Source organism: Eretmochelys imbricata, chromosome 1, assembly GCF_965152235.1.
Source record: "Eretmochelys imbricata isolate rEreImb1 chromosome 1, rEreImb1.hap1, whole genome shotgun sequence".
NCBI classification, from domain to species: Eukaryota; Metazoa; Chordata; order Testudines; family Cheloniidae; genus Eretmochelys; species Eretmochelys imbricata.
Window position 1 is genome coordinate 236,256,516 of NC_135572.1, and position 14,765 is coordinate 236,271,280.

A 14,765-nucleotide genomic window follows, 5' to 3' on the forward strand; every position below is an offset into this window, starting at 1 on the left:
AAGCATGCTCCACACCCATCCCGATCAGATTTTGGACGGCACTTCAGGTTCTTAAACCTTGGGTTGAGTGCTGTAGCTATTTTTAGAAATCTCACATTGGTACCTTCTTTGTGTTTTGTCAGTTCTGCTGTGAAAGTGTTCTTAAAATGAACAACATGCACTGGGTCATCATCCAAGACTGCTATAACATGAAATATATGATAGAATATGAACAGGAGATATACAATTCTCCCCCAAAGAGTTCAGTCACAAATTTAATTAACACGCTATTTTTTTAACGAGCATCATCAGCATGGAAGCATGTCCTCTGGAATGGTGGCCGAAGCATGAAGGGGCATACAAATGTTTAGCATATCTGGCACATAAATATCTTGCAACACCGGCTACAAAAGTGCAATGCAAACGCCTGTTCTCACTTTCAGGTGACGTAAATAAGAAGCAGGCAGCATTATTTCCCGTAAAAGTAAACAAACTTGTCTGTCTTAGCGATTGGCTGAACAAGAAGTAGGACTGAGTGGACTTGTAGGCTCTAAAGTTTTACCTTGTTTTGTTTTTGAGTGCAGTTATGTAACAAAAAAAATCTACATTTGTAAGTTAGACTTTCACAATAAAGAGACTGCACTACAGTACTTGTACGAGGTGAATTGAAAAATACTATTTCTTTTGTTTATCATTTTACAGTGGAAATATTTGTAATAAAAAATAATAATATAAAGTGAGCACTGTACATTTTGTATTTTGTGTTGTAATAGAAATCAATATATTTAAAAATGTAGAAAAATATCCAAAAATATTTAATAAATTTCAATTGGTATTCTATTGTTTAACAGTGCGATTAATCACAATTAATTTTTTGAGATAATCGCATGAGTTAACTGCAACTGATCGACAGCCCTATTTATTTTAAATTGTTTTAACTCCCCTAGTTCTTCCAGACATACTGAATAGCCCAGTTTTCTGACAGCATTCCACTGCCTGAGACATGGCCTCTTACATTACAAAGTTTGGTGTGAATAGCCAACCAAGCACTCCCTTTGGCTCACCTCTACTTCGTGCTGTAGAATATAAAGGGTATACATAACTCACACTATTTAATGTACACATAGCTAAATAAAAGGATAGCATATTTTAAAATTTCTTATGTGAAATGTGTTTTTCCATGCAACAGTTGCAGTGGAAGTAAGACAGTTTTGTTTTCGCATTGTATTACTCTAAACCGGTGATCACCAACCGCTTGATCGTGATTGACTGGTTGATCCTAGAGGATCTCCCCGTCGATCGCAATATCCGGTGGTGCAGCATGACTGCCTCTAAAGCAGACTCCCTGCTTACCCCAGCCCCACACTGCTCCCAGAAGTGGCCAGCCCAGCCCCATGGCCCTGAGGGAGAGAGAGCCGGGGTCTCCCTCTGCGTGCTGCTCCTTCCTGCAAGCACCACCCCCACAGCTCCCATTGGCCAAGAGAGCTGTGGGGGCAGTGCTTGCAGAGAGGGGCAGCGCACGGAACCACATACCTCCTGCGCCCCCTCCCAACCAGGGGCCGCAGGGGCACATGGGTCTCTTCCGGGAGCAGTGTGGGGCTGGGGTAGGCAGGGAGTCTGCCTTAGCCTCACTGCACCTGCTGCTGACTGGGAGCTGCCAGAGGTAAGTGCTGCCCAGCACGAGGCTGCACCCCAACCCCCACCTGAGCCACCTCCAAGAGCCAACACCCCATACTTCCTCCTGCATCCCAACAATCTTCCCCAGCCCTGACCCCCCTCCCAGAGCCAGCACCGTGTATCCCCTCCTGTACCCCAACACACTGCCCCAGCCCAGAGCCCCCTCCTGCATCCAAACTCCCTGCCCCAGGCTCAGCCCAGAGCCCCCTCCTACACTGCAAACCCCTCGGCCCCAACCCAGAGCCGACACCCCCTCCCGAATACCAACCCCTTACCCCAGTTCAGTGAAAGTGAGTGAGGGTGGGGGAGAGCAAGCAACGGGGTGGGGGGGAGATGGAGTGAATAGGGCAGTGCCTTGAGGAAGGGGCAGGGTAGATCCTGGGTTGCCCTTAGATTCAAAAAGTGATCTTGGTTGGAGGTTGGAGACTACTGCTCTAAACCATTTTCTCTGTTGCAAAGCCATTTTGCAAGTACAGATTTAAGCAGATAAAGGTGAGATGATATTGACACTTAACTATGACATTGCATCTTATTAAACAGGTAATTCTCTAATGGATCAATGAAAACAAAACGATGACAAGTTGTGGTCAACAGTCCTTGAATGTGCTGATGGTTGTGTTCTTATTGCTCTTGTCAGCAGGTAATGTTTCTTCCAGAAATTTATTTTTATGTCAGCCGGGCGAGGGGATGAATGGGTTAAAACTTCATCAAACCCAAGTGCCTACAAAACTAATGGTACCATAGGTAATGCTATGAGTTGAAACAAAAGCACTGTGCAACTTAAACTTAGCTGTGCATTTGGTGACTGGCAGCTAAAACAAGAATACTAAAATAGCAATACTATTTCATTTAGGAAAGGAACACTAATAGGACACAGACAAGATAAGCAGACTCAACATTTGACATTCAACTTGAATAATCATTTTCTTTACTATTTTAATTCTGAATAGGCTATCAGCTCCTTAAAATGAAGGATTCACACCGTATAAATCAAACAATTCTGCCAAATGATCCACGTACGGCAGACCTAGGAAGCAAGGTTGTATCATGTGCATTTTCACATTGGACAAAAGAGGATGTGTGTTTATGTGTATGGCTCATGTTATCTTCATGCTATGCCTGTTCATAGTCTTCTGCTGCTATAGTTAAGTTTACAAAAGAGTTCCAATTAGAAGTAGTACTTTTCACAGGCTCATAACTTTCAGAAGCTCACCAGTTTTCTGACATTTTCCATGTTTGTAATTCTGTCTGAAGGTGATTTATTCTCGGGAAGTTTAAGCAGAATCCCATCCCAGAATTTTTTTCCTAGTTCCATGAGGGAGTAAAATGACATCCATCCCATTTTAAAATACTCTAATTGCACTTTTGTCATGAGGAATACAGCAGATACATTTGAAATTTGGAATGGATTAATTGAGGATGAATAATAACAACTAGCTCTTTTTATATAATGATTTTCATTCATATTTCTTAATGTGCTTGATGAAGTTAGAGGAGCATTAGTATCCCTGTTTTAGAGGTGGAGAAACTGAAGCACAAAGTTGAATGACTTACTCACGTTTACACAGATAGCGGCAGAGTCAAATAATCTAAAGGCAGGAAATGTGGGCAAAATCGGGTTGAATTTATTGTTCAGGCAGGCTGATTACATGATCATAACTTATCCCAACTACATGTGCCCAGTTATATTGTAGGAAAAAAATATATCATCATCTATCTCAGAAACAGCATGTCATCGTAGTAATAAATACTATTTCATATGCATATGCACAGGGGATAGAGTTAAGTTTGCACCATCAGCCATAATGTTCATATTTACTGGCTTTTGAGAATTTTACTTTTCAACGTTAATGTTATACCTTGACTGTTCATATAAATATCTATCCTCAAACCAAAACAAAGCTGAGCCATTTTTATGTGTCACACAAACATCTATCCTCGAACCAAAACAAAGCTGTTAGGTCTGAATTTAATATGTTTAGGCTTTTCAGCCCTGACACTGTCTCTTTGGGGAGAGGTGAAATGCTGTCTGTAAAGAAAAATGTCTTTGCTTTGATCCTGTTTACATAGGACTTCTGCATATTATATAAATCATTGATAAATACCAGGCACTGTTCTAGTATTTTATTTTATTTGTTTATGCATGTATACCTTATCCTGTAATAGATCCTTTATTATTTTTTTGACATTTCTTATTAGCACATAGGGTGCATGACGCTATGCTGCAGGATAGGTGTTTACAATGATAATGGCAGCTTTAATTTATGTACCCCAGGTAGGATTGTCAAAAGCTTTCGGTGCTGGCCTAACTCTATGCCTGCTGAAGTCAGTGAGAGTTTTACATTGGGAATGAGGTTAACCAGTGTTAAGTACCTTTGAAAATTCTATCCCCAGCCTTTATAAAGCATTAACACAATTGAGAGTGTTTTCTTGGCATCCTTTCACATAAACAGCAAGTTTCCTAAAACAATGGAGGCATGTTAATTTTGTAGCAGCATCACAGTAACAAAGGTCCATAGTAACTTTGCTGATAACCATAGTAATTACACGGTAACTTGTGTTTATCTATGTAATCAACTCAGATATATGTACAATGTATGTCCCGTATGCCCCAGATTCTGTAAAGGGAGACGACTGGCTTTACATAATTTGAATGAAAGAACTACAGGATGCTGCTTTTTATTGCAATTATACTAATTTCATACTTGAAAAAAGTAGAATTGGAAAGTATAAAAACAAGGATATTTGAAGATCATATCTAATAATCATTAAGAGCATAGTGTCTGATCACAACCACAAGGCACAGATAACAAAGGTTGGGATGACAATGAGCTGATAAATCCCAGATGTACAGTGCAGCACTTTTGGGGACATTGTTTTGGAGAGCCAGGCAGGCAGGGAAGCAGCAACAGTGGGGTAGAGGAACAGCTGGATAGCTCAAATAAGATGATGAGGTTGGTAGAAGAACCAGAATAGTAGAGACCTGCACTGAGCAGCTTCAGCTGTGTTGGCTGGCCTCGGAAAGGAGATGCAGCTCCTTGCCTGCAAACAGAAAGGTGTCTGAGTAGGTGGAAATAAGAATGAAAAGGAGGGCCTACGGTGAGGACAGGCAGGCTAGAGCTCTGTTAGAAAAGGCAGTAGCAGAATAGGAACGTTGCAACTAGGGCAGGTCAGGAATTTTTTAACAAACATTTTTTTGTCAGAAAATGCCAGTTTGTCAAAATTGAAACTTTTGGATGAAACATAATGGTTTTGATGAAACAAAAGGTTTCTCAGCTCCAGGACAGAAGAGAATGACCCACCCCAGAATAGCCAATTGCCCACTGCTTAGAGCACTCTCCTAGGACCCAGGTTGTAGGCTTTGCTCTGCCTGATTTGGCCTAGTGGTTAGCCCAGTGGTCAGGCAGAGCAGGCCCTTGAACCTGGCTTTTCCGTATCCCAGGTGAGTGCCCTAATGGGAGGTGTTGGGTCATCCCTGAACTAGAGACTGATTAAGCCACACATTATTGATGAATTATTCCTGTGCTAGGCTCCAGCCAATCCACAAGGCCAAAGCCATTCCGGTGACTCTCAGGGCAGGTATATAAGTCTCAAAGGAGAAACAGCAGATCAGTTTGCTCAGCGTCACTTCATGGCTTGGGACTCATCCCTGCCTGATAGTGCTAACAGACTCCATAAGCCTTAGCCTGCTCCAGCCTAGCTCTTGCTCCAACCCTGCTCTGATTCTTGATTCCAGCTCTGACTCCCCTGGCTTCGACCACTGGCCCAACTGCCACAGCTCTGACCACTAAGCCTGACCATCCCCAGCATGGTTTCTGATACTCAAGCACTGGGCTAGTGGCTCTTTGGAGGGGGGACAGGGACTTTGTTATTTTTATGAAAATTTTGAAAGGTCTTGGTTTCATTCTAATGTGGAATGAAAACAAATTTAGAAACCTTGACATTTTCCACAAAAATGGAATTTGTGTAGGCCAGCTCTAATGGCAACCCTCTGACCAATATGATTGAACTGGGATGATTAAGACTGTGATGGAGAGCAAGAAGAGACAAAATGGTAGGACTTTTTGGTATTCACTAGTTCGATGTGGCTGTACCAATAACTCACAATAAAGGGAGCCATGCATGCATGCTACAAAGAATATCTGCCCTGTCTGCTTTAACTCCTAAGCATATAGTTTGATTTAATTCAACTGAATGATGCTTTTGTTACAAAATAATGGGTTGAAACTCATTGACGAAGTTATGGATGGTAGTGAATTTCATATTAACATACAAAACTTGGCAATTTTTTTGCACTTCACAATCATACTTGAAAGGTGTCATGTCTATGTTTAAACAATCACAGGATATCAAGTGAATGGTATATATTTTGTTACAATGAGCACCTGCCTCTGATTGAAAGCATCAGTATTCAAAACAAATAAAATAAAAGACTTCTACACTAACTTGGTACTAAACTCATAGCAATACTCTCCAGAGCTAGCTAACAAAATCTATGAAAGTAGCATTACATTGGACTGCGTATTCAGACATTTTAGTTACATTGGCTGCTTATTTTTCTGAACATATTGCAAGTAAACCCTGAAAGACCAGCATAAATCAATCATTCAAAGCCTGATAGTCTATTCTGCCCTAGAAATGTGCATGCACAGAGATAGGAGGATATAGCCTCCTCACATTATTGGCAGTAAATTTCAAATGTGGGGTAGAGTTTTACATATGCTACTTCACTTCAGAAAAAGTATGTTATACCTTTCATCTCTGCAAGAGGTAACTTAAACATTTCAATAAAACCACTGGGGTAGGTAGGTGGAAATAAGGTAAGAGAAGGTAAATTGGGTCCTCCTATGGGACAAGGAGAACAATAAAACTGAAAAGCGACAAATGTAAAATTGATGAGAAATTTTTTTTTACACATACACAATTACATATAAATTGTGGAACTCATTGTCATAAGATATTATTCAGGGTAAGAGCTCAGTAGGTTTGAAAGAAAAAAGATCAGACATATGTATATGGATAGTGATAACATTCAGAGTTACATATTAGATAGGACAAAATATATATATTAAAAATTTCTGCTTTAAGCACATAAGCCAAACAGTAACTGATGGGAGCTAGGAAGTAACTTCACTTTTCTGGAGGTTATGCCATTATTTTCCATGATGGCATTTCTTGCATCTTCATTTTTGGAGCATTTGAAACTAGACACTGCCAAAGAAAGGATATAGGATTAGATAGATCACAGAGCTGATTAAGTTCAGCACTTCTTGGGTTCCTAAATGTTAGAAACAGTTGGATAAATGTTAAATTTGTTAGTATGTATCTCTGCATTTTTGAGGGATGGGTGTCTGCAGGAGCAGCCCCACAAATCAGGTACTTACTGAAGTGCCTAGGTATGGATTTAGAAGCCTAACTTTAGGGACAGATGTTGGAAACTGTAGCCCATGGTCACAAAGGAAGTCAATGGCAGATCTGGGTACAGAACTCAGAACTAAAGTTGTTCAGAAATTTTCCATCAATGTTTTCTTGACAGAAGATGCAGTTTCTGCCAAATTGAAATTTTCTGTGGGAAACATTTTTCAATTTTCTGTCAGGAAGGTTTAAGTGGAATATTTCATCTCAAGTCAACCCAAATCAAAACATTTCAGTTAGTCATTAATCTATGTCTGCTTGAGCTGCTGTAATGGGAGTTGTAGTTTGGGTGCCTTGTGCCCCCAATCTTCTCGTGAGCCAGGTTCCCTGGCTGGACTAAGTTTCCCCATGATGCACTGTAAACTTCTCTCTGGTTGAATCAATGTGGTGAATCACAGGACATATAGTCCAGCTGGGGAGTCCATCCCATATAGAATGGGAGCATGAGACACTCAAACTACAGTTCCTATGAAGCACCATGGCTGCTCAGTCGGACACAGATTAATGTTGAAGTAAACTGAAATTAAATGTTTCAATTCAGTTCAACAAACCAAAATGAAATATTTTGGTTAGCTAATATCAAAACATTTCACTTAGATTAGAAATGTCTAAATTACATTTTTCTAACTGAAATTTTCCTGAACTTTCAATTCCATGAAAAGTTTTGATATTTCAGATATTCACCCTGATTCAGGATGAAAATAGATGTCAAAATATTTGCATTTTCCACAGGATGGAAATTTTGGTTTTCGATCAGCTCTCCTCAAAACCTCTGAGTTCAATGGCTGTGGCCTTAATCAAAAGATGGCATAGTCTTCCTCTCAGTAGATGATAGCAAAGGAGTAATGCCAGGATTGAAATGCACTCATTTCTCTTTAATTTCCATTGGCACCTAGTTCACTCAGGCATTGTCTACAGCCAAATATATACCAGTTTAGTTAAACTGGTGCAAACCTTTGTGTGTACACTCTATATTGGTAAGCTGATACAATAATAATAAGTAATAATGAGACCACCACCTACCTCTTATATAGAGCTTTTCAACAGAAGATCTCAAAGCGATTTAACAAAAAAGGTCAGAATCATTATCCCAATTTTCAAACAATTATAAAAATATGAGTGTACATGCTCAAAGTTTCACCAGTTAACTAAATCAGTTTAAAATAACACCTTAATTTATTGGTGCAACTTTGGGTGTACAGCAGTCCATAGTGTGTCTGTCTCAGTTCTGTAAAATCAGAGTAAAAATACATCATTTCTCCCACGTTTTGTCTGTTGTCTGTATTTAGACTGTAAGGTCTTCAAGGGCAGAGACTGTGTGTGTAATCTGAGATGTGGCTTCAAGGCACTACCATAATATAACCCCTAAATAAATTAAAGTAGTGCCAAAGTGTGAGAGCTGGGGTTAGCAACAGACCTCAAACTCCTACAAGGCATACTAACCACCACACAACAATTAGCCTAGAGCCCAAAATCTGGGGAAATATACAGAGATGATTTATTTCTTTCAAGAGAATTGACCAGCAAAACCAGCGTAACAAAATACCTGCAAAATGATTTAAAAGACATAATACCTGCCATACATGAGGATTTAATTTTTAAAAAATTAAGATCTGAACGGTAATTGTGTTTCCATTAACAGCCGTGTTAGTCTGTATTCGCAAAAAGAAAAGGAGTACTTGTGGCACCTTAGAGACTAACCAATTTATTTGAGCATAAGCTTTCGTGAGCTACAGCTCACTTCATCGGATGCATACTGTGGAAACTGCAGAAGACATTATATACACAGAGACCATGAAACAATACCTTCTCCCATCCCACTCTCCTGCTGGTAATAGCTTATCTAAAGTGATCACTCTGGATTTGTGCTGGAAATGGCCCACCTTGATTTTCATACACATTGTAAGGAGGGTGGTCACTTTGGATAAGCTATTACCAGCAGGAGAGTGAGTTTGTGTGTGTGGTTTTTGGAGGGGGAGGTGGGGGGTGAGAAAACCTGGATTTGTGCTAGAAATGGCCCACCTTGATTATCATACACATTGTAAAGAGAGTGGTCACTTTGGATGGGCTATTACCAGCAGGAGAGTGAGTTTGTGTGGAGGGGGGAGAGGCGGAGGGTGAGAAAACCTGGATTTGTGCTGGAAATGGCCCAACTTGATTATCATACACATTGTAAGGAGAGTGATCACTTTAGATAAGTTATTACCAGCAGGAGAGTGGGATGGGAGGAGGTATTGTTTCATGGTCTCTGTGTATATAATGTCTTCTGCAGTTTCCACAGTATGCATCCGATGAAGTGAGCTGTAGCTCACGAAAGCTTACGCTCAAATAAATTGGTTAGTCTCTAAGGTGCCACAAGTACTCCTTTTCTTTTTGTGTTTCCATTGTTATTGTTCTAGATATTGTATACTCACAGTTGTTCAGGCCTGTTAGCATGGTCATATCTTTTAATTATTATTTTTGGAAGATCAATGCCTATCAAAATAATGACCTTTACAGTAGAGCAGATGTTTCTGAAACATTAATAACAGCCACCTTAAATCATGTGCCTTTGGACTCTTATTTCAGTTTGCATGTATGTTTTTTCTTTACTGATAGTAAAATCATCCCAGAAAAATCTTAAACTTTTCTAGATCTTTGCTGATATCCCATAGTTTTAATACTGCATAGTTGAAGATATGTATTTAAATATTTTAGTGTTCCTTGCCGTTCAAAATTGTGATAGTTATGGACAGCACTTGGTCTCTTCTGTTTAAAAAATAAATGAATTAAAATTTAAAAAAAGTCAGAAACATAGTAACTCACAATATCGAAAATATCACAAAAATGCTTTTCTTGCTTTCAATAGTCGTATCAAATATTATGAGGTTGAAACTCCTGAAATACATGATTACTGTTTCTCAGAAGCCAGGGGAAAAATTATTTAAGATAATTGAAAAATGAGAATGGATGTGACATGCAACTAGCACATATGACTCACAAAGACAATATCAATCTTTGTTTTACAGCATTGTCTGCACATTTTCGTGTCTGTGAGCCATATACAGACTACAAAGGCCGCTACCACTTTGGTTTTCACTGTCCACGTCTTTCTGACAATAAATCTTACATCTTCTGCTGTCACCATAACAACACGGTATTTAAATACTGCTGCAATGAGACAGAATTTCAGACTGTTATGCAGATGAACCTAACGGGGAATGCAGATGGATATATGCATAAGTAAGTAAATGAGTTATAAAGTACTCTTTACCAAATTATTCCTAGTCTAATCACATAATGTAAGATATATTTAATGATGGAAGCAATTAGAATAATTGTACATACACAGAAACGTTCCTAGAAGCTCTTCTGTACAAGTCTACTTCTCATGAAGGGGATGTTTACCTTTGCTTCTATTGCTTCAGTGCCCATTATATAAATTCCTAAGAGCATGTATGTAAATTTTATAAGCAAATAGGCTGTTTCTCCCCCCAAAATTGGACAAAACTGTGTTTAAATGTGTATCTGAAAACCCCAACAAGTGATGGCAAGAGAAAGGCAAGTTGACATTTTTCAGACCATCCCAAATGTTTTACATGGATAATTGCTATTTTGAATTTGTGCATGTTTTGCATATTAATGACTTGCAATCACGGAGCTTGATCAGCAAAATGCTCTTGGTTGTTTAATCACCTTGTCTGCTGCTTGAGATCTCTTTTCACATTCTCTTTTTAAAAGCAGCTCTGTGGCCTGTTGTTAAAGATAGAAAATAAGAACTTTTGCAGAAAAACTGACAAGGTAGTAAGTAGATCCTGAATTATGGACTGCCCATGCTGTGGGGGCAAGATTTCCAGGTCCAGACTCGTTCCTTTGCACTACTCAAGAATTCTCACCGTGGCTGAATTCCCTTGATGGAGGGTGGCGCTCTCAACTGAGAGCCAGCTCTTAAGACAACTGCCCCCCTCATCCTGGCTCAGGGGCAATGTCAGGGGAGGGAAGGTTTCAGCTTCAGAAGGAGTGGTAGGGAGCGCCATTGCACCAGTTTTCAGCTAGTGTATGATTCTTAGGTCTTGAACACGCACCATTGAAGTCAATGGGAGTTTTGCCATTGACTTCTATGGGAGCCGGGGCAGGGTTGTAGGTCTCTTTGAGATTATATTCTCCTGTCATAAATTAGGCTATTTTAACTCTCAGTGGTGCCAGGGCCAGCACAATCAGAGAGCTAGTTATGCCTCCTTAATAGCCCCCTCACACTACTGTACTGAGAGTGTCTTGGATTTTGTCTACACACAAAAGTTGTACCACTGACTATGCCAATCTAGCTAAAACAGTGCAATACCTCTAGTGTGGTCTCAGTTATATCAGTATGTAAGGTGCTTTATATCAGTATAGCTTATTCCTAAATGGGAAGAGGAATAAGATATGCCAGTATAAGGCACCTTAATACTGGTATAAGAGCATCCACACTAGATGTCTCAGTTTTAAAAAAAAAATCACCTCTCTAACCAAAACAGCTATACAAGTATAAAAACTGTCCATAGTTTGGGCCTTGGATGCATGACAGAATCTAGCCTTATATTTTTACAAAAGTGATACACCAAAAACTGTTCACTACCACCAAGTTTGTTACACCTTTAGAGATAAACTTGCAAAGCATTTTCTGGGGTTCATTCATGAGTTGTTTATTCATGTCGCCAACTTCAAATTTGTTTAATCTATTTTGGATTACTTAGACAATTTATTTATGAACAGTACTCTAAAAAGAGAAATGGATAGCATATGGGAGAGAGGATAATTTGGGGTCCCCGTTGGCAATCTACTTTTGTTTTCATACCTTATAGGAGTGGTGGCTAGAGCCTTTGATAAGCACCACTATTTATATATCTAACAATAATAATTAACAAATCATTCAGCTTTGCCACGGAACGTTTTACTTCCATATTCCTTATGGGTGAAATTCACCTTGTGCCAAGAACCAGCAAAAGGGCCATGTGCCACTGAAGTCCTATTTTCAGGTTTGGACTGGGATTCAGTGGTGCATGAGGTTTGTGCTGCACATCTGCACAGGGGTGAATTGTACCGTACGTGTGTAAAATCATGCACAATAGAAGGAGAATTAAAAAATAGAAGTCCCAGGACCATGACTTTAGCATTGCTGCAGCTGAGCCAGTCTTCCCCTCTTTGCAACCTACTGGACTATCAGGACTGTGAAGGGATTGATCAGGGTCAGGAAAAGGAGTGGAAGCTAGAGATCTATGAGCAACTCTGGCCACAATCTTCAGACTTCCTGGTCAGGCACTCAGACGGGTTCTCCCGGGCAAAAATAACACAGCCAGTTCCCACCCAGGTGGTTTGATCATGGAGGGGTAGTTAAACTGCATTAATGAATCTCCTCCCACCCTACCCTACCCCACCCCACCCCACCCTACCCTTTCTTTTTGATGTGGTATTAATCCAAGTAGGAAAAAAAGGAAACATCTTGCTTTATAGCTGTAATTCTCCAGCTCTTCCTCCCAATCCCCACCACTTCTGCTTCAGCCATGTACATTTTTTGTGGAAAGAATAATGACAGCTGTGTAGAAAGGGAAGGAGAATCCTGAATCACTGCTTCCTCCATCCACGTGAAACTTCAGTACTTTTTAGTGCAGCTTTGCCCTCCAGTCTATATAGAGAGCCTGACCCAAAGCCCGCGAACTTGCTGAGGGTGCAATCCATTCCATCATCCAGCTCATTAATGAAGATGTTGAACAAAACCGGCCCCAGAACCAACTCTTGGGGCACACTCCTCTTGATTCCGGCTGCCAACTAGACATCGAGCCATTGATCACTATCCGTTTAGCCTGACGATCTAGCCAGCTTTCTATCCATCTTATAGTCCATTCATCCAATCCATACTCTTTAACTTGCTGGCAAGAATACTGTGGAAGACTGTATCAAAAGCTTTGCTAAAGTCAAGGTATATCATGTCCAGTGCTTTTCCCATATCTACAAAGCCGGTTATCTCACCATAGAAAGCAATCAGGTTGGTCAGGCATGACTTGCCCTTGGTGAATCCATGTTAACCTTTCCTGATCACCTACCTCTCCTCCAAGTGCTTCAAAATGGATTCCTGAAGGACTTGCTCCATGATTTTTCGGGGACTGAGGTTAGGCTGACCGCTCTGTAGTTCCCCGGATTGTTCATCTTCCATTTTTTAAAGATGGGCACTATATTTGCTTTTTTCCAATTGTCCAGGACTCCCCGCCCACCCCAATCGCCATGAGTTTTCAAAGATAATGGCCAATGGCTCTGCAATCTTATCAGCCAACTCCCTCAGCACCCTTGGATGCATTGCATCCAGTTCAATGGACTTGTGCATGTCCACCTTTTCTAAATAGTCCTTAGACTGTTCTTTCACCACCAAGGGCTGCTCACCACCTTCCCATGCTGTGCTGCCCAGTGCAGCAGCCTGGGAGCTGATCTTGTCTGTGAAGACCGAGGCAAAAAAAGCATTGAGTACTTCAATGCTAACATCAGTGGGGTTATATATGTGGTCAGATTTGGATTGATGTTACTGCAAATGGCCCCATGTAATTGTGAGTACAAGATACCAGAGAAAATGATACCTAAATATATTTTATTACTCTTATTCAGCTATATTGTATGCATATAAACCCTAATTATTGGTTAAAAACAGTGACAATGGTTCATTTACAATGATGCCAGAGGGCTATAGCTAAACAGGAACATGCTTTAGTCCAAAGTTTTGGGACTCCACTTATTTAATGTACAGCAGGGGGGTGGTGTAGATGGTTAAGAGACTAGACTCAGACCCAGGAGAGTGGGTTTCAGTTCAGCAAACTTCCTTTGTGACTTCCTTGGACAAGTCATTTCTCTGTGCCCCTGTTTCTCCCTCTGGTTTCTCTGTGCCTCTGTTTCCCCACTTGTAATGTGAGAATTATAGCACTTTGCTACTTCATATAGGATTTTCTGAGTATAAACAACATCAATGTATGTGATGTGCTCAGATACTACAGTGGCCATAAAAACACAGGGGAAGACGGATCTAATTCCTCCTCCCCACCCCACTGTGTTTTGCTTTCTTGCTTTTGCATACAGTACCTTGAGGACAATAAGAAAAATGCAGTAAAAGTACAAACAATGTAGGCTTTGTTGGGAAAGTAGGCCTAGGCTGTGGTTTTCAAAAGAGCCTAAGAGAATGAGGTCTGAATTTCATTGGGAGCTGGGCACCTTGTTCCCTTAGCCTTCGTATGCTACTATTTTAGAGCTTTGAGAGGGTTTGAACTTAATTTTGGTCTGAATCTAGTCCTTTTATCTCTCTATTATATTGGAATGAATGGGAAAACTAGAGTGAGAGTTCTGTAAAGCAGTGACCTCAAAACTTGCATCCAGTGCAGCAGTCTGGGAGCTGATCTTGTCTGTGAAGACCGAGGGAAAAAAAGCATTGAGTACTTCAGCTTTTTCCACATCATCTGTCACTAGGTTGCCTCCCCCATTCAGTAAGGGGCCCACACTTTCCCTGACCTTCTTCTTGTTGCTAACATACCTGTAGAAACCTTTCTTGTTACCCTTCACATCCCTTGCTAGTTGCAACTCCATTTGTGCTTTGGCCTTCCTGATTACATCCCTGCATTGTTGAGCAATATTTTTATACTCCTCCCTAGTCACCAATTAACGCTCTCCCCAATGCTGAGCAGCAAGTCACAAAGCGT

The 14,765-nt window shown here is 40.4% G+C and overlaps 1 protein-coding gene across 1 annotated transcript in view; it reads left to right on the forward strand.

The window, feature by feature from the left end:
• The first annotated feature begins 2,229 nt into the window (after window positions 1–2,229).
• SHISAL1 (shisa like 1) overlaps window positions 2,230–14,765 on the forward strand; it is a 42,683-nt gene continuing 30,147 nt past the window's right edge. Inside the window, exons 1-2 of the mRNA XM_077807446.1 lie at window positions 2,230–2,296; window positions 10,080–10,293. Of these exons, the coding sequence (XP_077663572.1) occupies window positions 2,230–2,296; window positions 10,080–10,293 (281 nt within the window). The remainder of the gene's footprint in view (window positions 2,297–10,079; window positions 10,294–14,765) is intronic.